The 24,256-nt window shown below is 43.5% G+C and overlaps 1 protein-coding gene across 1 annotated transcript in view; it reads left to right on the top strand.

Annotated features, from left to right (window-relative positions):
• IGF2R (insulin like growth factor 2 receptor) overlaps nt 1-24,256 on the top strand; it is a 97,524-nt gene that overhangs the window by 51,490 nt on the left and 21,778 nt on the right. The window contains exons 26-35 of the mRNA XM_063307857.1: nt 670-757; nt 3,855-4,073; nt 5,109-5,242; nt 6,141-6,238; nt 6,899-7,035; nt 7,846-8,036; nt 8,676-8,802; nt 11,027-11,152; nt 12,497-12,768; nt 16,066-16,272. Of these exons, the coding sequence (XP_063163927.1) occupies nt 670-757; nt 3,855-4,073; nt 5,109-5,242; nt 6,141-6,238; nt 6,899-7,035; nt 7,846-8,036; nt 8,676-8,802; nt 11,027-11,152; nt 12,497-12,768; nt 16,066-16,272 (1,599 nt within the window). The remainder of the gene's footprint in view (nt 1-669; nt 758-3,854; nt 4,074-5,108; nt 5,243-6,140; nt 6,239-6,898; nt 7,036-7,845; nt 8,037-8,675; nt 8,803-11,026; nt 11,153-12,496; nt 12,769-16,065; nt 16,273-24,256) is intronic.

Below are 24,256 nucleotides of genomic sequence, written 5' to 3'. Positions count from 1 at the left end.
AGTTGGAGCTAAGCTAACTGAGGCAGAGGGAAGAATGAAGTAAAACAGCATAAGAAAGATGGCCAGAGGCAATATAGAAAGGAACAGCCTTTCCTAATGCACTTCTGCAATAGCTTTAGCTTGCCTCACTAAGGACTGTGGCATACTTGTTAGTAATTAATCTTAAATTAACGTGTATCAAATTATCTAAGCAATTGGAAAAGCTTGACTATCAGATTTGTACCATTGTATAAGGTATAGATATGTGCACATACTCTAACACTTCAAACTTTGTCTCTAAACATGTGAGGTTATCATGGGAACAAGACTGCTTCCATAGGTTACAGCTTGATTAATAAAAAACAGCAAATGTGTGATGAAATGTCTGCAAGTTGAGAATCCTTGCTGTGATTCTACTAAAAAACACCTTTAAAACAGAAATGCAGCTCAACATGTTGTCCCACAATATTGATTAGGTTTGTTGTGTAGCAATACTGATTAGTTCTGTTGAGTTATAAAAGGATAGGTCAAAAACGAATTTCTCAAGTTTCCAGATTTTTGTTTTTAACAAATGGAATTTGAATGGAATAGTTGCCCGGGGAATCGAAGGATGGTGATTCAGTAGCTTATTAGGGGATCAGAAGTTCATGCGTGCGTAAAACCTGTTAAACTTTTCATCTTTATGTTCAGGGATCACCAGTGTTTCAATATGAAGAAGACTGTGAGTTTGTGTTTCTCTGGAGAACATTAGCAGCTTGCCCCGTGCACAAAGCAGAAGGCAAGTATGAACACTTAAGCGTTTTGTTCTTCAGCCTGTATATCTAAAGCGCATGCATAAGTTTAGCATGCAAGAAGAAAGGCAGGTCTTACCTTTTTTTTAAATAGAACTTTATTTTAAAAAATTCAAAAATATGCATAAAAACTAAAAAGATTGAAACAAAGAAGCCTACAAAGAAAAAGAAACAGAACTAAAAAGGTGTGAAAAAACACAAAACAAACTACTACAAAGTGACTTCCAACTTTCTACCACAAAGATATACATAAGTCAATATCAATCTTTCACTCCATTTATTTATTTATTTATTTATTTATTTATTTACTTACTTACTTACTATCCTGCCTTTATTATTTTTATAAATAACTCAAGGCGATGAACATACTCCTTCCTCCTCCTCTTTCCCCCACAACAGCAACCCTGTGAGGTGAGTTGGGCTGAGAGAGAGGGACTGGCCCAAGGTCACCCAGCCGGCTCTCAGGCCTCAGGTGGGACTAGAACTCTCGGTTTCTAGCCCGGCGCCTTAACCCCTAGACCAGACTGGCTCTCAATTCATATTATAGTAAACATTATTTCTATAAAGCGTATAGATTCTCATTATTACATTCCCTTCTAAAACAAAATTACCCTCCCAATTAAAGAAAAGTATGCTGTATAAAACCCCTTCAAACATAATCTGGAACCTAATATAGTAACAAACACTATCCTTCACTATAATTTGCTCCTATCTGCCAACTAAACTAACATTAACCAAAAATATAAAAATTATCCAAACAGCATAAAAATTTATCTAAACCCTTAAAAAACCAGCCTGATAACCACCTTTAAACAATAACCTAGGCATTTACCAAAAATGTAAGAATTTTCAAAACAGCATAACTGTTTATCCAAACCTTTAAGAAACTGTCCTGATAAATACATTTAGACAATTATCCCCCTTCACAGTAAACCAAGGCATTTACATATCTCAGTATTGTATATAGAGCTTCCTTCTTATCAATTTCAAATTCTACAACCTGCTGTAAAAAGCCCAAATATTTGTCCAAAATCTTCCAGCCTCTAGAGTTTCATCCTCTTTCTTGGTCATGGTGTGGTGGCAACACTGTCTTCTTACCAACTTTTGACAACTTTGACCATTTAAACTTAAGTCACCAATTCTCATCATTTTCTTTGGAGAAACTACTTTACTCTTAAGATAGTTTTCAGCCTTATCAGTTTCTCTTGATTCTTGTGACAATTTGGTCTCCACAAATTCTGAGAAATGCTCCAAGACTTGAATAACAGGATTGTAGAGACCTTTAAATATCAAATTAATTTACTCCATATTTCTTAACAGTAAGATGGATTATGGTACCCTCTAGTGCCTCATTAATGCTGTAACTGAACACTCTCTCCAGCCTTTTTGTCTCCAATGTGGCCATTGAGGAACATGAAAAATAATAACAAACAGCATTCCCATGGGAAAGTGAAAGCAAATAGATCAGAATTCCAATCTGCAGATTTAACGAAGAGGAGAAAGTTTTATATTCCTCAAAAATAACTTTAATAAAAAAGCAATAAAAAAACCAAAATTCTTTAAATCTCAATTGAACAAATTATGTATAAAAAGCCATATTACCAAGTTAATAATTTCCAAAAATAATGAGTCACCAAGAGATTCTGCATTTCTTTGTTGTAGAAAGCCTCTCTTTGGGAAAATCCAAACAAAAAAACCTTAGTGCTGTAGAAATGGGGTGGGCAGCTTTAAGGTCCGTTTTGGCTTCAGAGTGGCTTGGGAAGAAGATGATGGCCTCACCTCCTAGCTGATTGCTTACTAGTCAATCACGAAATGCCATTTTGGGATTTTCTGGCTGTGACCAGCCATCCGGAGAACACACAGGGTGATTCCTGGGGTTCTCCTTAATCTGGAGAACGCTTCTGGGCTCCAAGGAAGCCTGCCTGAGCCCAAGAAAAAAAGCCACTGTGACAGGTCAGTCCGCAGACAGCCGAAAAAGCCAGCTTAAGCCCCCATTGTTCCCACCGGAACTCGAAAGGCAGGTCTTACCTTGAGCTTAAATGCCACATCTGTATCCAGTTTGTCTCCAATGTGTGTACATGGCAGAAGTCTTAACTCCCAAAATACTTCATATGGGGAGGAATATGATTATAAATATCCCCATCTACAAAAATTGTTATCAAGTTACAGCTGATAATATTAACTATTTTTAATTTAATGTAAATGTAAATTAAATAGAAAGTTGAACAGAAGCCTTGTGTAACCAAGCAATGTCTGTATTTGTAGAGATGTAACATTTCCATAAAATTTTAATTATATAAAATATATAGGGAAAAGGGGGAATTTGTGAAATACATACAATATTTAATTTTTAATTCTCTTTAGAAATGTGAAGTCATTTGTTATGTGTTATATATACTTTAGTTTGCTTTTTAGTGATATGCTTTGGCCATACAGTTTCAGAATGAGAAGATAAAAAAAAAAGGATGGTCATTAAGGGGAGGTAATGGAAAGGAAGTTGTTGGAAAGATTGGTGGATGGGCTGGTTTACAGGCATGCAAATGTGAAGTGGAGGTTGTGTGGTGGCCCACAAGACCTGCCCAATAAGATCTGTTCATAAGACCTGTTCAGTTTTGTCATGGTCAAAACCTGGAACAATCAAGCTGCTCCAAATTTCAGTTCAGCCAAACTGCAACACACCCAGAATGGTTCAGCTGAACTGCCTGCCCAGAGTTGCTGGGATTCAGGTGGCATATAAATGTAAATAATAATAATAATAATAATAATAATAATAATAATAATAATAATAATATCATCATCCAAGGCACAGTATGTTTCTTTGGGGCTTGAAACAAAACAGATTTTGGTTTTGAGCATACTTGTGTTTGATAATCTATTACTGTGAAAGTAGTTTTCTTGATAGCCAATTTGCTTTGCAAATTGTACAAATTTGTACGTTGAAATTATTGTTGAAATTATTGTTTAAAGAAATAACTTGCTGAATGACTGTTAACTCAAGCGATAGTCTGAAATGAATAACTATATGTCATTTTATAGCATTAGATCATAATTTTTTTTCCCCTTCTGGCTTTGGGTTTCTTTAAGGTGAGAACTGTCAGGTGAAAGATCCAAGGTATAGTTATGTATATAACTTGTCATCACTCCGTGGGAAGGATATTAAAGTAAGCACTGAAGAATACGACTATTATTTTAGAATCTGTGATGGATTAACAGCAGGGGTATGCAAACAATCAAGCAACAGTGAAGACGTTGTGTCGTCATGTCAAGTTAAAAAACAAGAGCCGAATGCTAAAAAAATAGCAGGTAAGGTCATTCTGAGATTTGTTGCCTTGATTTGCTTTCCAAGCAAATGCCTTCATGGACCTTTTCTTGAATCCCTACATTTGATACTACTCTAGCTAACTTGAGATTTAGTTGTAGTGCCATGTAGATCTGTTTCCACGGCCAGCGGTCATCTGGCTGTACTAATGTTTGCATGTGATTCCAATTGGAGGTCAACTAAGGTGAAGCTCTTTAGCACTGATTGTTAATGTCCTCTCCCTCCCCTATACCTTCATCAGAATTTTAAGCTCATCTGAAGCACTGTGGAATTCTTGGTTTCTGTACACTTCTATAAACATGCAGGTCTGTACATATACAAATGCATATACATGTAAGTTTATGTATCTTTTGCATATGCTTTTATTTACTGATTTTTATCTTTACATCTTACGCCACTAAGAGGTGTCCATTCTCTTTTTGTGTGGCAAAGTAAAGATAATGAGAACACGTGCAGGATACCTGGGCAGTCTTCCTGCAGCAGAACAGGCAATGTGAGGTCCTTCAACTATACTGTAATTCCCAAAAGCCACAGTGATAATGCCCAGTCATCATGGATTGTGGGAGTTGTGGTCCAAGAGCAAAGGCTGTCTACCTGCAGGCTGCAGAGTAGCGGGAAACTGATAAAGGGAGCTTTGGGAAAAGGTGAAAGGCGGGGCTAGTGTGCTTTATGTTTGAGTATCCTCTATGTATGTAGTGTATGGGTGTGTTTTGGGCTCATTATGAATGAATAATATGCAGGCGGTAGTTCATGCAACTATTCAGCTTAACAAAAAGACTAGCATTGGAAGTTTTTGTAGGGCATTGTATGCTGATGATTAAAACTGGAATATTAAACTTCCATTCTCTTCTACCAGAAACATAGCTATGTTCGTCTGTTGGTACAAACTCTAAGAATCTTATTCTGGCAAAGGATAGCTCATCCTCTCTCTACACACACTTAGTCGCACTTAGAAAGCGACTTTTAAATCTTCAGTATGTTTCTTTGTAATATTTTATAATACACATTTTTGTTACTAGGTTTGCACACTGCAGAACTGACCTATGAAAATGGATTACTTAAGATAAATTACACTGGTGGAGACATATGTCACACGATATATAGGCGATCAACAGCCATATTTTTCTACTGTGATCCTAATCCAAATTTGCAGGTAAGGAAACCTGGGGATTTTAGTCTGTTCTGAAATAATTAAATATGGGTTTTGACAATTGTCTAGCTTAGAGAGAGAGAGAGAGAAGCTCTATATAGACCAACCACACAAAAATTAAATACAGTGAGAGAGTAGAATTGCATAATCCTGATAGTGGCCTGTTAGATAATTTGTTTATTAAGGACAAAGGTGTATACTTGAGTCCTCAAATGCATATGAAACTGCTAAAGCTTAAGGGCAATCCCTTTTATTTTTATTTTATTTTATTTTATTTTTTGCATTGTGTCAGAAGGGAAAAATATTACACATATGTAGTTATACTATTTAATTCCATTTTAATTAAATTTAAATTAGAAGAAAATCATGCAGCTTTTGTCCAGGCCCCATCTATTGCTTTGTCCTGTGCAGTGCTTGTTTTTTTAAAAAAATTACCCTGATTTAAGGGCATAAGATGCATAAATTTCTGCCATGTCACTATCATTTCTTTTTCACTAATTTTGTGCTGCAGTGGCTGTCTCTTATTTATACGTATTCCGATCCTTTTATTGAAGCAAGCCTAATATGTGGCATCAAAACATGGGGAAAGATGAAAAAATGTAGAAACCTGCAATAGTTTAAAGGAAGGGCTCTGTCAAAGGTTTGGTCCCTTTGATGATAGTTTGCTAGGACTTTCTATGCCTGCAGTGGGAAGAGTCCAGCCCATATTTCTGGCCCTGCCTCCTTTCTTCCTACCCAAAGGACTTCAGTCTTGGGCTTAATCCCTTGTGCAAAAGAGCTTGAGGATGGATTTCCAGATATCCATTCCTGGTTTAAGATTGCTCTATTACATACTTTCAGTTCTGCTGTTGATATAGTCTAGTATATGCAACAGGTTTTTTTTTTGTCTCTGTTCCCATAGCCAGTATTTCTGAAGGAAACTGAGGATTGCACCTATATGTTTGAATGGCACACTACTTTTGCCTGCCCACCTTCTAAATCTGTTGAATGCTCCTATAAGTAAGTTGCCTTTCCCCAGAGTGTTTTTAGGGCTTCCTATTTTATTGGTCCACTGCTGCTTAATCCCTACTAAGTATGATTTGTTATGACTTTCTGAGAACACAAGTTTTCCTTTTCATCCCCAATAACAGGAACCTTATACAAGTGTTCCCTTTTAGCCTTACTTGTATATGAGCAGCATTTGAGTGCTGTCTAGAAACGTGTGGTCTAAATCAAACAAAAGAGGAATTAAGCAGTAATATTGAAAAATGGAGATAAACACTGGCATGCATGTAAGCCTTTTCTTGCAATGTTCCCATGCGCTTGTCAGGGTTGCAGACTAAGATTATAAGCTTTCAAATTTTCCTCTACAGGCAACCGTGTTTGCAGAGAAACTGGGGATAAAACTTGTGCTTGTGGTCATAGCCTATTTTAGCCTTAGTGTGCCAGTGTGTAGTTTGGATGGTGGAGAACCATGGATGTCAGCAGTCACACTAGAATTGCTTTGTGCAGTAGGAGAGCCCTTATCAAAAGAATTGTGGCAGTTTACTACTAGACAAAATTTATGCATTTAAATATGATTGGTTTTGAACATTTGACTTGGATTTTTGTAATAGCTGTCTGCATCTTGCATGTATTTACTGTCTTCAGTTACTATTAAATGCTCTTTTTCTGTTGTAGAGATAGTGCTGGCAACTCCTATGATCTCTCTTCTCTGATCCGACCAAAGAAAAACTGGGAGGCCATTTCAAAGACTAGCTCTTCACAGAAATACTACATCAATGTCTGTAGATCATTAGTACCCCATCAGGGAGCTGGTAAGAATTGGGGGAAGTGTGTGCTGTTACTCAGAAGCTTTGTGGGAAGGATTGGAAGAAATTTGAATGTGTCACCAGATGCTGAACAAAAGAAACCAATTTCTGTGTGACAGTCATTTTGCTCAGGTTAAAATTACCTTTTATGCCTAATTTGCCATCTATCTGTTGGCAATCAGGAAATGTTTCTATCTGTTTAAATGAGTAAAATTTCATGATCAGTTAAACAAATCTGGAAAATGATACAATAGCCAACAGATTGGAAGCGGTCAATCTACATTCCAATACCCGAAAAAGGAGACTTAGGAAAGTGTGCAAACTATTGTGCAATATCCTTAATTTCACATGCTAGCAAAATAATGCTTAGGAGCATCCAATGCAGATTAGAACCCTACACGGAAAAAGAAAAAGATATGCCAGATGTTCAAGATGGCTTTAGAAAAGGCTGAGAAACATGAGATATTGCTGATGCACTGAGTATTTAAGTCATAATAAATGTGTTAGAACAATTTTGTGTAGGAGAGTATTTGTTCAAAACTTCCCTTTTGTGTAAATCTCTGACCAGTGAAAGGAATTAAAATCTACTATATTAATATGCAAGAATAAATGATTATATAAAATCATCTATAAAAGGATTGTCTGATCCTGAATTAACCTTGATTGATTGATTGATTGGCAGATCTGGAATTTTTTAAAAAATGTTATTTCTTTAAAGTAATGCGCACACTCTCTCTCTCTCTCTCTCTGTGTCAATACTAAATTATTTTTCTTTCCTCGCTGTTTTTTTGTTTGTTTGTTTTGTTCCACATTTAGATTTTTGTCCACCAGATGCTGCAGCCTGCCTAATGAATGGCTCTAATTATATAAGCTTAGGTGAAGTGGCTGAAGGGCTCAGATGGGAAAATGGTATTTTTGTTCTTAAATATATCAATGGTGAGAAGTGTGAAGACCAGATCCGGAAGAAGTCTACAATCATCCATTTCAAATGTGATGAGAAGAAAGATGTATGTATGTTTCATTAACTAAGAGCTTATAGGCCACAGCTTCATAGGCTTCTAGGAAAATAATAGACATAGAATTTGAACCCTAATTCCTATTTAGATCTCATTTTCATAAATCTGCTCTGTACATGGAATAAAATCCATCTTTCTACTTTGCAGGATGAAGCAGTTATTCAGCTATAGATATTTGGGTGTGATAGCAAGATAGCAGATAACCACTATAGTCTCACTATGTAGAAAACAAAGAAACAAACAAAAAGTGGTGTTTTCTGCTCAATAAAAACCTTAAAATAATGATAAGCGAAGTGGTATCTTCCCAATGTTTAGACCAAGGTTTCCAAAATTCCTGACTCTGGGTTATGCTGTCTGGGTTATGCTGATGGGAATAACAGTTCAAAGCATCTGGATATTGTGCCCATACCTGTCTTAAAATGTAAATTCATTAACATCATGCAGTTAATTAGTCACAATTTTTATGTGACCTCTGAAAAAAGATGAACTGACCCCCTGAAAAAAGATGAACTGACCCCCAGCTTGCCATGTTTCATTATTTTTCTAAGTGGAAAAGCTGTTTCTTGAAATACCAAGAGAACCATTGTGTATTAGTTTTCAAAATACTCATATTCTCCTTTTTCCCCAAAGGATTCCAAGCCAGAACTGGTAACAGTACATATGGATTGTGAATATAATTTTATGTGGTATACAGCTGCTGCATGTCCTCTGAAAAGCAGTATGCACAATAATTGCACCGTGTCCAACCCTCATACTGGTAATTTTTTTTTTATTTAATGTGGTTTAACAGATGTAACAAGTAAGTAGAAGAGAGGGCTCAAAGTCCAGATCTAAACTCCAGTTCATGCTAGATAATCCTCAATGTTTTTTTTCAAATGTCACTGAACTGAAGCAGTTTGCCCTGAAGGAATGGGCCACAATTCCCATATAGCAACACGAGACCCTGATCATTAAGTACCGAAAATATTTGGTTGCAGGTATTACAGCTAAAGGTTATTGAATCTAAGGGAGTGATTTGTTTTCTCACTGGCATATTGCATGTTGGTTTATTTTGTTAATAAACTTGGGTGAGAATCAACGAGACCCACATGAAGCTCTGATAACATTTCTTGACAAAAGGTCGAGAAATCCAGAAGGGAGCAAGTGCTTTTTCCCAGGGCTGGACTCAGTTGCCTTCCTATCTAGAGAAATTTTGCTTTTTCCTGTCCTGTAAATCTGTCGGCATAATCCCCACGTTCCTCATTTTTGCCAGCAAGGAAGTTGCCCTCTGGTCTGCATACCCAGCCTCCCCTTGATATTTCTTAGCACCACTTTCCCTCCATATTTGGTAAATGCTGTTTTCCTTTCCCTATATATTTTGTTCTTTAGTCTTTAGTTGAGAATATTTAGAACTAGTGTATGACTGATCTATGAGAACAATAAACACACTAATCAATATTTTCTTGTGATGAAATGAATTACTGATTCGTTATGATTTCTTTTTTATGTATTAAAAACATTTTCCTTTTCCTTTTAACTTGACTGAGATGAGTGTTCCCAATTTCTCATGAATAAGAATGCTTTTTAAGGTAATGGTATTCATTTTTTTGTTCAAGTAATGAATTGGTTAGGGCTGTGCAAAATCTTCAAATGTGTGCTTTATAGATTAAAGTACTTCCTTGAAGCTACTTGCGCAGCAGTACAGCTACTGCTGTCTAAGAGCAAAGCAAAGGGACCAGAGTTCAAGCAGTTACACATCTTAATATCTGTTGATACCGCTCTCTCTTTTTTTTTAATCTTGGAAGTATTCGCTATTTTGTCAGATTGCAGGTGAATACACACATCCATATAATTTCAGGGGGGAGCTTGCATTAGAAGAAGAGGGCGATATATCTTTCGGATTTGGGAACTTGTCAGACTGTGCAGGTTTAAGCGATTATGCTGAAATCATAAGGATGTGTGCTGCTTTGGATTCAGTTAGAAGAAATGCTGCGGAACTTATGGAAGTATTAAAGTAGTGTGTCTGTTTCCAGGTTCACAGCTAAGTGGAAGCTGTGCAAACAGGATACTTTAATGTGTATACTATAGGCTTTGCCTGCCTTTCTTGTAAAAAGAACTGCACAGGTAGTCCTTGGGTTATGACCACTCATTCAGTGACTATTCAAAGCTAGGACAGTGCTGAACATGGGGGACTTACGACTGATCCTCAAAATTGCAGCTGTTGTGGCATCCCCGTAGTCACATGATTGTGATTTGGGCACTTGGCAAGCCACTTGCAATTACAATGGTTGCTGCATCCTGCTGTCACGTGATCACCATTTGCAACCTTCCCTGCTGGCTTCCCAGAAGCATAGTCAATGGGGAAGCGGGCAGGAGGTTGCAAATTGCTCCCACTCCCACTCCCACTGTTTTTTCAGCCACCCTACCTGTACTCCATAGCGCCTGCCCGCCCGCACTCTGCACTCCGTAGCACCTGCCCTGCACTCTGTAACTCTTGCCCATCAGCCTGCTTGCCTGGATTCCCTCCTCTTCCCACTGGGGAAGACAGCAATGGGGACGCTGGGGTTGCTGTTGCTAAGTGATGCAGTCACATGATGTCATGCTTTATGACCTCATTGCTTCGCGATGGAAATTCCAGTCCTAATTGCCATCGTAACTTGAAGACTACCTGTACCCACTGGTAAAGAGTAAACATAATCATTCGATGTATGTTTTTATCTCTTGCTTGACTACAGTAACAGGAAAGTTTTGGGTCTCATTCTATGGACCTTCCTATGTTGCAGTGAGCTGCAAACCATTACACCTTATACACTTATGCTTATGGTTCATGCTTAAAATTCTGTGCTATGTATGTCAGAAGTCCTGAGTGAATGGCTTTTGTACTGGTTTTAGTTGATGTCCTTCTATTGGAGACAACTTGTTGGGCATCTTGGTTGTTTTAACAAACAAGTGTTTTCCACAGTAAATCTAGTTCTTCCTTTTTTCCACCTGTTTTCTTTCAGGTCATCTCTTTGACCTTAATCCTTTAAAGAGACGGGATGGCTACACTCTCTTTGATTTTGTCAACCAGAGAACGCTCCAGTTGAGTGTGTGTGATGAACCTAGAAGTTCATGTGGTGGAGACATTGGTAAGTTTTGACTTGCTGAGATGCTGATATTGAACTCACCTTCATAGGATGGAAAGAGATCATTATGATACTTTCTTTTCTTAAACCTATGTTATTGCTACCTGATGAAGCAATAGTAACGTAGTAATGTACATTTCAATAAAAATGTAGGTCAGTATCTGGCTAAAAAGGTGTGCTCTTCTCCCTGTGGTAAAAAGCTTTTCCTTCCTTCCCAGTACATTTGTCTAACCTTTGCAGTTATTAGCCATCTATATATGCTGTACCTCGATTAGCATGGTTAATCAATCCCACGAAATGGTCTTGATTAGTGCAGTTAATGAATCCCACGAAATGGTCACATTATTCAAATTTCACTATGTAAAGTGATATTTCTACAGGAAATAGGGTAATTGATTCCAGCTCGATGGAAATAGGCAATTTTAAAATTTAACATAATTTTTATATGTTTATTAAAGAAATACTGTATAATAGTAAAAGAGGATAAACTCATATCCAAAGCATACCTGCTGTCTCTTATATTCTGCTGTAGTTTTTCAAAATGAACCTTCCTTTTCTCCGTTTTGCACAAAAGACAGTTAGCATCTAAAACCTCAAAGGCAGCTGCTCATGCACTAGCCTTAACTACACCCGCGCTAGCCTCACACTAATTGAATTTTGGCTTGTATTAAACATGACCTGGTATCAATCTATAAATCACACTAAATCAGATTTCGCACTGTTCGAAGTCACACTAATTGTGAGCTACCTGTAACTTTTTTAAAAAAATGGGTACCTGTAAAACCTGTTACATTGGCTCAGATTACTCAGTTTCCAAAATTTATCTGGGATAGCCATAAAATGATTATCAGATCATATGCATGCTATATTTTACAAGCATACACTGAAGACCATTATGCCATACTTGAACAGCCATTATTATTGTTAACAGGATGGGATACCAGACAGGTGGAGGAAAAGGTGCATGTTCATTACCTACATGCTGTAGGGTGGATCTGGTGAAGACAGTGTCCCATCTATATGATATTAAGAGACCATGTAGCCTCTTGTTAGCTGTTGTCAGCCTTAATAAGAGGCCTAGTATTCTGCCCATTGTATAACTGAGGAAATTAGTCTGAAAGGACAAAACTATAGGTCTACTCAGTGAATCACTGAGAAACTTAAACCCAGCACTAAAGAATAGATAATACTCCTTTTAACCAAAATCCTAAAAGCATATCTTGTTCTGGACTTACTGATAAAAGTAGCATATTCCATACTAATTGTGTTGAACTTGAGTTTTCTTCTGTCGAAAAACAAGGAAAAAGAAAGAACACACTAGCATTGCTCTATTAAATCTGTTAATAGGAGTTTGTGTCACTGGTGGCCATCAGCCATCAATTAATGCTGGACAACTAAGCAAAGCATTAACCTATGAAGATGGAGTTTTGAAACTTGTCTACAAAGAAGGCGAGTCCTGTCCTGCGGATCCTGATTTGAAGTACATAAGTTATTTCAGCTTTGTGTGCAGGTTGGATGCTGGGCCTGGCAGCCAGCCAGTCCTCCTCTCCTTTGATAAGAGAACATGCACTTATTTTTTCTCTTGGCATACTGTTTTAGCCTGTGAAGAAGAAAGAATGGTAAGCAAATTGGCTGTTTTACCAACCTAACAATATCTAAAATGGCATGGTAATAATTAAGATACAAAAAAGTGTTTAAAACCTCTAGTTTTGGAAAAAGTTACAACATAAGTTATTGTGAACATAATTTACAGATTTACAGTATAACACTCATTTGCACTATTTTGCAGGGCAGTTGAAGCAGAATAAGCTATTCTTATTAAGCATAATATAAGCAGTATAGTATTTATTGTCAGATCACTTGAAATTTCTGTCAAAAAAGCATTCAACTCATTCAACTCAGATATAACAAAGCTAGTGATTAAGAAAACAGAATCTAGCCGTTATGATAAAGCTAGTGATTAAGAAAACAGAATCTAGCCATTATGGTTTTGAAGGACAGTTTAATTTTGGAAGAGGAGGAGAAGGAGAAGGGTCATATATGAGATGGCAGGTTGATGAAGGGAGCGCAGAATCCCACAACTAAGTCCCTAAATAGCATCATGTCTGCATTTGGTCTCTGTGTTATAATTAGTATGTGCAGAACATTCCATGCATAGAACAGCTGGTTTGGTGTGGTCCATGTCCAAACCAAAATATGCACATTTGGGGATTGTTTGGTTCCATGTTCAGGCTATTTTGTCCTGGGAAAGTAGAAGTAAGGGGGAAAAAAAATCAAGGACAATGATGGCTGGAGGGAGGGAGGGAAGGTGTTGGGAAGATTGGGGAGGGTGGAGGGATGAGACATGCTGGGATAGCAGCAGCAGCTGAAGGGAGGGGAGGAAGGAGATGGAGGGCAGGTAAGCTGGTTTTATATGCCACACTGGAACATAAATGGCTGAAATAAGGGAATGGCAGAAAATGAGGGGAATATTGGGTTATGCCATGCTGAAAGCTGATGAGGGTAGAGAGGTGATGACATACTGTACATCTGTTTTTCCCCTACAAACCCAACCCTGATTTTGTTTAATTTATAACCCATAACAATCAAAACATTCTGGATTTTTATTTGTATGTATGTATGTATGTATGTATATAATTTTATTAGAAGTTTTTAAAAAGAGGATAAAAACTAATACAAACTAAGAGAAAGAAAGAAAAAGAAAGATGATTTCTTTTTCTTTTTTTTATTAATAAGATTTATTTAGAGAAAGCTAAAAGTGCAAGAAAGGAAAAAAGTTAAAAGAAAAAAGACACAAAGAAGTGGCTTCCGATCTTCTTTACAGCAGTTATAAGTACAATTATAAATTTACCTCTTTCTCTAAAGTTACAACATGTCTCTCTTCTTTCTATAATGTATCCTGTATTATCATCAAAACCATAAATCATAAGTTCATCTTTTTGTTTTCTGCAAAAAGTCTGTAAGTCCATGATTTCCAGTCAGCAATAAATGTAGATACTGTCTTTTCTCTAATCAAAGAAGTCAATTTGGCCAACTCAGCAAGTTCCATCATCTTCACCAACCATTCCTCCATTGTAGATATTGCCGAGTCTTTCCATCTTTGTGCATACAATAATCTTGCTGCAGTTATCATGTACAAAAACGAAGTTCCATGACTTTTTTCCAGCTCTTTGTCCATCAGTTCCAAAAGAAAGACTTCTGGTCTCAACTGTATATTAATCTTTAAAATTCCCTGGATCAGTGTATGTAGATGAATCCAAAATTTTCTAGCTTTTTTACACATCTGCCAAGCATGATAAAATGTCCCTTCTTGTTGTTCACATTTCCAACATGCATATGAAGTGCCTTTATACATTCTAGACAATTTCTCTGGTGACATATACCAATGATACATCATTTTGTAAAAATTCTCTTTAAGATTATAACATAGTGTAAATTTCAGTTCTCTCAATCACATATTTTCCCATTGCTCCATCTGTATATTATAACCAACAGTTTTAGCCCACTTTATCATACATTCTTTCACTTCTGTTTCAAATTTCAATAGAAGTTTATACATTTTAGCAATTTGTTCATGTTCATGTTCATCATTTGTACATAATTCCATTTCAAACTCGATCTTAAAATGTTCAAAACCAAAACTCTTTTGTCTACTTTAAATCTTTCTGAAAAGTTGAAAGGCCCCCTGTGCAAGCACCGAGTCACGACTGACCCTTTTGGGGGACGCCGCTTTCGTGATGTTTTCTTGGCAGACTACAGAGCGGGGTGGTTTGCCATTACCTTCCCCAGTCATCTTCCCCAGCAAGCTGGGTACTCATTTTACCATCCTCAGAAGGATGGAAGGCTGAGCTGACCTGAGCTGGCTTCCTGAGAATCCAGCTTCTGCTGGGATCGAACTCAGGTTATGGGGAGAGTTTTTGGTGGCAGTACTGTCACCTACCACTCTGTGCCACACGAGGCTCATTAAATCATTCTAATAACTATAAGTAAGAAAAACCATTGGCAGCTATGTCCGTCTGCCATCAGTTCTTCTCTTGATTTTGTTTTGTATTCCCCTTGACAAATTCTAGTATCTCATGATAAGTTAGACATTTGTATTTGCCTATTATTTCTCGGCTATAAAGTGCTTCTTGTGCTGAGAGCCACAAAGGTGTTTGCCTAATTCTTCAGTCATTTTCTGAAATAAATCCGGTGTAATTCCTCTCTCTGCAGGTTGCTCTAGCAATCCTCTGCTCCGCTCTGCTCTGCTCCGCTCTGCTGTTTTTGTTACTTTTCTGGTGGTTGCTATTATAATGTTGTAATCCAAAAGTGAAAGTGTCTCAATTGCAAGGGAAAGAGTAAAAGGCAAGCCCCCCCCTTTTTTTTTCTGCTTTATCATCCTGTGCCCTAAATACTTTTGTCTCAAATGGCACTCCATAGTTACAGTCAACATCACAGTCTGGCTCATATGACCTTTATCTTTTGTTTTGTAAAATCCATCAATTATCTGCACTCTTTAATAGTAAACAAAAAACATTCCCATGAAAGTCCAGAATGTCTATTTTAATTCAAATTTATTCAAAAGCACTTTCACCCAAAAATAATCTTTCAAAAACACCCTACCCCTTTATGCATTTTAAACTTTCTTACATCCTCTCCTTGTTAAGATTTTTGCCAAAAGTTTAAAATCTTTAAATTTAGATATAAAGTAGGTACATTATTGCATACGAAGATACAAACAGTTGGGAACAGACTGAGGGAGGGTTGTGAGGGAGGGTGGAGGAGGAGGCAAAATGAATGATGCATTGATAATGTAGCACAATAAAAGAGAAAACTTCTTACAATCAGAATAACATTTGGGGTTTTGTTTGGTTATTGCATAGCTCATAATGGTTGTATCTGCTGATATGTGAATCTTCTTCTCCCCCACTCCCCAGGTAGAATGCTCAGTTACCAATGGCAGCAGAATAATTGACCTTTCCCCTTTAATCCATTGGACAAGTGCTTATGAGATATTTGATGACTTTTCTGACCAGAATCCAGATTTCTATATAAATATTTGCCAACCATTAAATTCCATCAAGGATGTCGAGTGTCCACCTGGAGTAGCTGTCTGCATGGTCCCACTTAATGGCTCTCCTGTAGTAAGTACTGCTATCAGCATGTATTGTCCTTTTTCTCACAATAGGATGTTAGGAATGTATACCAAATAGGCTGGTTTGGTTGAGTAATTTATTACTTAAGAGCCCTGTTCTTTGGAGACCTCACATTCTCCAAGCAATTGCTTGGATGAGCAATTTCAGCATTGGATATGGACTAAAATATAGAAAGGAGGGAAGGAGGTTGTCTGTTATTGCTTCACTTCCTCAGTCCCGATGTGGGACACATCTGCTGCCATAAAGTCATGGTCCAGGTTTCAGGAAATAATCTCAATTGTTTTCAAGAGATTTTTGAATCTTGAACATTAGGGTATGCACATATCACGGCAAATCTCTTTCAAAATTGAGGGGAAGATCTGCACTATGGCCTTGGGACAAGTGAAAATTGTGCTACTAGAGAGTAGGACGGTCCAGTAGATCTGTGCAAGCTTCAAAAGTGATTCCAAAGAACTGCCTTGAACTTAGTGCAACACCTCCCTATTATTCATTAACCCAGTCCAACCTCTTTCAGTCTTCTATTTCGTTGTTTATTCGTTTAGTCGCTTACGACTCTTCGTGACTTCATGGACCAGCCCACGCCAGAGCTTCCTGTCGGTTGTCAACACCCCCAGCTCCCCCAAGGACAGGTCTGTCACCTCTAGAATATCATCCATCCACCTTGCCCTTGGTCGGCCCCTCTTCCTTTTGCCCTCCACTCTCCCTAGCATCAGCATCTTCTCCAGGGTGTCCTGTCTTCTCATTATGTGGCCAAAGTATTTCAGTTTTGCCTTGAATATCATTCCCTCAAGTGAGCAGTCTGGCTTAATTTCCTGGAGGATGGACTGGTTTGATCTTCTTGCAGTCCAAGGCACTCTCAGAATTTTCCTCCAACACCACAGTTCAACAGCATCGATCTTCCTTCTCTCAGCCTTCCTTATGGTCCAGCTCTCGCAGCCATATGTTACCACAGGGAATACCATTGCTTTAACTATGCGGACCTTTGTTGTCAGTGTGATGTCTCTGCTCTTAACTATTTTATCGAGATTTGTCATTGCTCTTCTCCCAAGGATTAAGCGTCTTCTGATTTCCTGACTGCAGTCAGCATCTGCAGTAATCTTTGCACCTAGGAATACAAAGTCTTTCACTGCTTCTACATTTTCTCCCTCTATTTCCCAGTTATCAATCAAGCTGGTTGCCATAATCTTGGTTTTTTTCAGGTTTAGCTGCAAGCCAGCTTTTGCACTTTCTTCTTTCACCTTCATCATAAGGCTCCTCAGTTCCTCTTCACTTTCAGCCATCAAAGTGGTATCATCTGCATATCTGAGATTGTTAATGTTTCTTCCAGCGATTTTAACTCCAGCCTTGGATTCCTCAAGCCCAGCATGTTGCATGGTGTGTTCTGCATACAAGTTGAATAGGTAGGGTGAGAATATACAGCCCTGCCGTACTCCTTTCCCAATCTTAAACCAGTCCGTTGTTCCGTGGTCTGTTCTTACTGTTGCTACTTGGTTGTTATACAGATTCTTCAGGAGGCATACAAGATGACTTGGTATCCCCATACCACTAAGAACTTGCCACAATTTGTTATGGTCCACAGAGTCAAAGGCTTTAGAATAGTCAATAAAACAGAAATAGATCTTTTTCTGAAACTCCCTGGCTTTTTCCATTATCCAGCGGATATTGGCAATTTGGTCCCTAGTTCCTCTGCCTTTTCTAAAGCCAGCTTGTACATCTGGCAATTCTCGCTCCATGAATTGCTGAAGTCTACCTTGCAGGATCTTGAGCATTACCTTACTGGCATGTGAAATGAGTGCCACTGTTCGATAGTTTGAACATTCTTTAGTGTTCCCCTTTTTTGGTATGGGGATATAAGTTGATGTTTTCCAGTCTGATGGCCATTCTTGTGTTTTCCAAATTTGCTGGCATATAGCATGCATTACCTTGACAGCATCATCTTGCAAGATTTTGAACAGTTCAGCTGGGATGCCATCGTCTCCTGCTGCCTTGTTATTAGCAATGCTTCTCAAGGCCCATTCAACCTCACTCTTCAGGATGTCTGGCTCTAGCTCACTGACCACACCGTCAAAGCTATCCTGTCATGAGTGCCGTTGAGCTAAAGTCATCAGCGCAATGGCACACATGACAATGACAAGGAAATAGGTGAAGGGGTACAAGATAAGTAGCCATCAACCCACAACGACTAACGGCTAACAAACAATAGCTAAACGGATCACGGAGCCACCCAAGCCATCAGCGGCAATACAACGGGGATCGCCCAGCTGAAAGCAATCAGCAGAGGAATGGGAAACCTGATGATGGGCGATCCCGGAAACCCTCACCCACCGGCAGGGCAACGTATTGGACAAAGGGGGGTGACGTGACCGTGAGCGAGGGGGCGCTGACCGGCGCGGGGTATTTAAACCCCGCACCGGCGCGCTCCTGTCACTCTCAGCTTTTTTCTACCAACGCTGTACCTGCCCTGCAAATAAACCAGAGCCTGATCCGCGAACCAGTGTCTGAGTATTATTCAGAGGTAGGCAGCGCATGACATAAAGCTGAGAGTCATAAACTCAGCCTCGCCGAGCCCCACCGGACGACAACGAGCCGCGGGAGGAGTAGACGGCGAGAAGACCAGCAAGATGAGGCCGGAGCGGCGCGGGCAAGGAGGGCGAGCCGCGCGGCAAGAGACAGAGGAGGACCGACCAAGGCCAGAGGCACCGCGGACTCCCGGAGCCATGGACGCCCACCCCACCCGACCTGAGCCTCAGCTCCAACCCCAAGGGGAGATGGCGACGGAGGCAACCCGACCGCGGGAGGGAGCAGCACGACTTCCGAAACCAGCGGAGGACCCCGCGCCCCACATCGCACCCCAGCAACGGGCGTGGAGCGACAGCCCCACGGCGGTCAACACGGAGGAGGACGACGGAGACACCCATCAGATGGCGGAGGAAGCGGACCCGCGGCAGAGGGACGATGAACCCCGCCGGCAACCCACCCCCGAGGACGCGCCAACGGAACCGGCCCCAGCGGCGGCGCGGGCTGTGGACGAGGAGGCACGAGCTGAACTCGCGGCCATGCGGGCTCAACTGACGGAACTCCGGACCATGCTCCAGGCGCTTATGCCCCCCGCGCCACCCAACGACGTCCCCGCACAAGCCCACACCCCGAGCGAAGCACCGAACCCACACGGGCCAGCGGAGGGTCAGCAGACGGCACAGGCGGCCGACACCACACCCCGGGAAGCGAGAGGCGGGGCCGCACAAAACGCCCGGGCCCCAAAGGACTTCCCCATCTTCTTCGATGGGACCCCCACAAAACTCTCGTTTTTCGTGACCAACGCTAGGGAGTTCATGGGGAGGCACGGACACTCTTATGACTCCGAGGCCGACAAGATCGCCGCCGTGGCGATCAAACTCCAAGACAGGGCGGCGGACTGGTACGTCCAACTGTACGAGTCCAGCTCCCCCGCCCTCGCCACCTTCCCTGCTTTCATCAATGAGATGAAAAACTACTTCGAAGACCCCCTAGCCAAAGTAAGGGCGAAAAGCGCACTCCAAAGACTTAAACAGGGCACACGGACGGTCCCTGACTACGCCCTGGAGTTCAAAGCCCTCGCGGGGAAGGTCAGCGACTGGTCCGAGACCACCCTGCTGGAAATGTTCAAAAGGGGGCTCAACCACGACGTCCTCCAATGGGCCCTCTACCGCGACGACCCAGAAACGTTACACGGGTGGATCCACCTCGCGGGGAAAGCCGAACATGCGCACCGCACCTTCCTCATGACAACCACGGAAGACACAAACTATGCCGGGAAAAAGGTACCCGCACCACACGGGGGGATGGCCGGCCCCATATACCCAAAAAAGAAGTTCAACCGGGAGCCCTGCGGGAGGTGTGGCAAATTAGGGCACAAGACGGCGGATTGCTTCGCCAACCGACCGCCGACCAGCGCGCCCAAACCCACTCCGAAAATTAGCCCCAAACCACCCAACCCGGGGCCGCCCCCTCACCGCCGAATGACCGTGGCCACAGCGACACCAGAAGAGGGCTGGGACGCTTACTGGGGGGAAGAGGACAATACAGACCCCGACCAGCCGGCGGGAAATGCTCCCCGCTTGCCCTGAGACGCGTGGCGAGGCAGGCGGTGGGACAGCAACGCGGACCACCTCAACGAAACGACGAAAGCCCCGTAATATTGGCAGCAATTCAACTCTCTGCCGGCAACGGAGCCACCACGGCCGCGGCACTAGTGGACTCGGGGTGCTCAAAAAACCTCATCCACCCCGACCTAGTCGCCAAACTCGACCTCTGCTGCTTCCCCCTCCCCACGCCGCTGGCATTCCACCAGCTGGACGGCTCTACAGCGGGAGGGAAACCAGCCACGCTACAAACCGAGCCGGTCACCCTGCAAATGGGCACTCACACCGAGCGCACATCGTTCGTAGTCACGCACATCGGACGGCCCATTGCAGTCCTGGGGATGCCATGGCTCGCGACAAACAACCCGCGGATCAACTGGGAGACCCGCACCTTCACATTCGGCGACGGCGAGTATCGAGCACCAGTTCCAGCGGGCAGAAGCAACCCCACGGTAGGACGAGCGGAGGCGACCACACAAGACAACGCCGCTACCACAGCAGACCTACCAGAACAATACGCCGACTTCTCCGAGGTCTTCGGAGAGGCAGAAGCTGACCAACTACCCCCCCACCGCAAGACGGATTGCCGGATCGACCTACTGCCCGACGTCCCCTTACCTAGACCAAAGATCTATTCGATGACCCCGAAGGAGATGGCAACCCTCCGGGAGTTCATCGATAAAAACCTAGACAGGGGATTCATAGAGCCAGCATGCTCACCGGTCGGAGCCCCCGTCTTATTCCGGGAGAAGAAAGACGGGACCCTACGGCTCTGCACCGACTACCGGGGCCTAAACGCGGCTTCCCTGTCCAACAAATACCCCTTACCCCTGGTGAAGGACATGCTCGCCCACCTGTCCACGGGCAAAGTCTTTTCCAAATTGGACCTTCGCGAGGCGTACTATCGCATCCGAATCAGGGAGGGGGACGAATGGAAGACGGCGTTTAACTGCCCCCTAGGCGCTTTCCAGTACAAGGTACTGCCCTTCGGACTCGCGGGGGCCCCTGGGGTGTTCATGCAGCTCATCAATGAGGTACTGCATGAACATCTGTTCAAAGGGGTCCTGGTCTACATCGACGACGTCCTTATTTACACAAAAACGCACGAGGAACATGTAACCCTAGTCAGGCAAGTCCTCGACAAGCTCAGAAGGGCGCAGCTCTATGCAAAGCCTACAAAGTGCGAGTTTCACAAAGAGCGCCTAGACTATCTGGGGTACCGAATCTCCGGGGACGGCATCGAAATGGACCCCGCAAAAGTCGAAGCGGTGCTAAACTGGGAGCGGCCCCGCAACAGACGGCAACTACAGAGCTTCCTCGGATTCGTGAATTTCTACAGGTCATTCGCCCGGGGGTTCGCTGAGATAGCCCTCCCCTTAACGGACCTCCTCAAAACCAAAGGGGTGGGGGACACCCGACGCGCCAAGAACCCAGGCACAGTGCTGAATTGGACTCCCACGTGCCAGACCGCATTCGACAAGCTGAAAGCGCTGTTCACTACGGAGCCAATCCTCGCGCACCCGGACCCAGAACGGCCGTTCGTGGTCCAAGCCGACGCCTCAGATTTCTCCCTGGGAGCCATCCTGCTACAGAAAGACCCCACGGGACTCCTGAAACCATGCGCCTACCTGTCAAGGAAGTTCTCCGAGACAGAGAGGCGATGGCACGTCTGGGAGAAAGAAGCCTTCGCGGTGAAATCGGCACTAGAGACATGGCGACACCTACTCGAGGGAGCCACCCAACCATTCGAGGTCTGGACTGACCACCGGAACCTCGAGGCCCTACGAACGCCTAGACGCCTTAGCCCAAAACAGGTCCGATGGGCCCAATTCTTCAGCCGCTTTGATTTCCAGCTGAAGTTCATGCCGGGCAAGAAGAACTTCCTGGCCGACGCCCTCTCCCGGCTGCCCCAAGACGAAGAGCCCGCCCCAGACACCATTGGGACGGTCCTATCCGCCTCGCAACTGGGGATGGCCGTGACCACCCGAAGCGGCGCACGGAGGCAGCTCGACTCTACGGCGCAGCCGACGGCGGGACAACCGGCGACGGAAAGAAGCCAACCGCAACTACCAGGGGGAATGCGCACGGACCTCGCCGCCGCCCTCAAAACCGACCCCTGGTTCCTGGCAAACCCCGACAAGGTAACGATGGCACAAGACCTGGCATGGGGGGAAGGCAGAATCTACGTCCCGGACTCGCAACGCCAGGCGATCTTGCATAGGTCACACGACGCCAAGCAAGCGGGACACTTTGGGTTCCTCAAGACCCTACACCTAACACGGCGTCAATTCTGGTGGCCCGCGCTCAGGCGAGACGTAAAAACCTACGTGGCGTCCTGCCCAACGTGCGCTAGGGCCAAACGGGCACCAGGCAAACCCGCGGGGCTATTGCAACGGGTGGCAGAACCCTCCCGCCCATGGGAGGAAATCTCTATGGATTTTATAGTGGACCTCCCACCCAGCCAGAAGAAAACGGCCATTTGGGTGATGAAGGACTACTTCTCAAAGCAGGCCCACTTCATCCCCTGCACGTCGGTCCCATCCTCACAACAGCTAGCCAAACTCTTCCTCATCCACGTGTACAGGCTACACGGATGTCCCGCACGTGTGGTGACCGACAGGGGCACACAGTTCACCTCCAAATTCTGGCGGGCCTTCCTGAAGCTGACGGGGACCCAACAGGCCCTATCTACGGCTTGGCACCCTCAGACGGACGGAGCCACTGAGGTTCTTAATGCCACCTTAGAGCAATTTATACGATCATATACTAACTACCACCAAGACGACTGGGCTGAACTGCTCCCGTTCGCCGAAGTCGCATACAACAACGCCGTCCACACGAGCACGGGGAAAACTCCGTTCGAAGTAGTCTCGGGGCGCGACTTCGTCCCCATACCGGAGCTACCTCAACCCCCGGAACCCCAGGTGGACGCTAGCGACTGGGGACGGAAGATCGCGGAAGCATGGCCAGTAATCACGGCGGCGCTGAAGGATGCACAGGCTGCCTACAAAGAGCAGGCCGACAAGCACCGGCGCCAACAACCGACGTTCCAGGCGGGGGATATGGCCTATCTATCCACCAAGTTCCTAAAGTCAACCCAACCCTCGAAAAAACTGGGGCCTAAGTACATCGGGCCGTTCCGAGTCACGCAAATAGTGAACCCGGTAGCAATACGCTTGGACCTGCCACACAACCTCCGGAGACTCCACCCGGTGTTCCACACCAGCCTCCTGAAACCGGCAACCACCTCCCGATGGCACCCAAGCACGCCACAGCCCGCACCGGTGATGATCGACGGGCAACACCACTTCGAGATAAGGGACATTCTCGACTCCCGCAAGCAACGAGGAACTCTACACTATCTGGTCAGGTGGAAACACTTCCCCCACCCGGAATGGGTGGCGGCGCACAACGTTAACGCGCCTGACCTGACCAGAGCATTTCACCGGGCATACCCTGACAAACCGCAACCAAGGTCAGCAAAACCAACCCCCCCCCCGCAGGCCCCCCCCCCGCCTCCCGTGCCCCAAGGGAAAGGGCCCCCCCAAGCCCGCGACTTGGGTGGACCTTCCCCCCCCCGGGACTCACTCCCCCCGCCCCGGGCCCACGGGGTGGTGACAAACGTTCGCCAGCACCCTCCCCCCGCCCCCCGGCCGCGGGGGAGTGGCAAGCAAGTCAACAGGGCAACCTGGGGGCAACGCCCAGGAGACACAACAAAGGCGACGCACTTTAAATAAGAAAAAGAAGGGCCCTACCTGGAGCTGAGAAGCACCCGACCAGCCACGCCTCTCTCCTCGCCGAACTGAGCCAAACAAACAGGGTGTGGCTGGAGCATGCGCACGCCAGGTCAG

This window comes from Candoia aspera, chromosome 1 (genome assembly GCF_035149785.1).
Source record: "Candoia aspera isolate rCanAsp1 chromosome 1, rCanAsp1.hap2, whole genome shotgun sequence".
Lineage (NCBI taxonomy): Eukaryota > Metazoa > Chordata > Lepidosauria > Squamata > Boidae > Candoia > Candoia aspera.
This window is presented reverse-complemented; position numbering and strand designations above follow the sequence as displayed.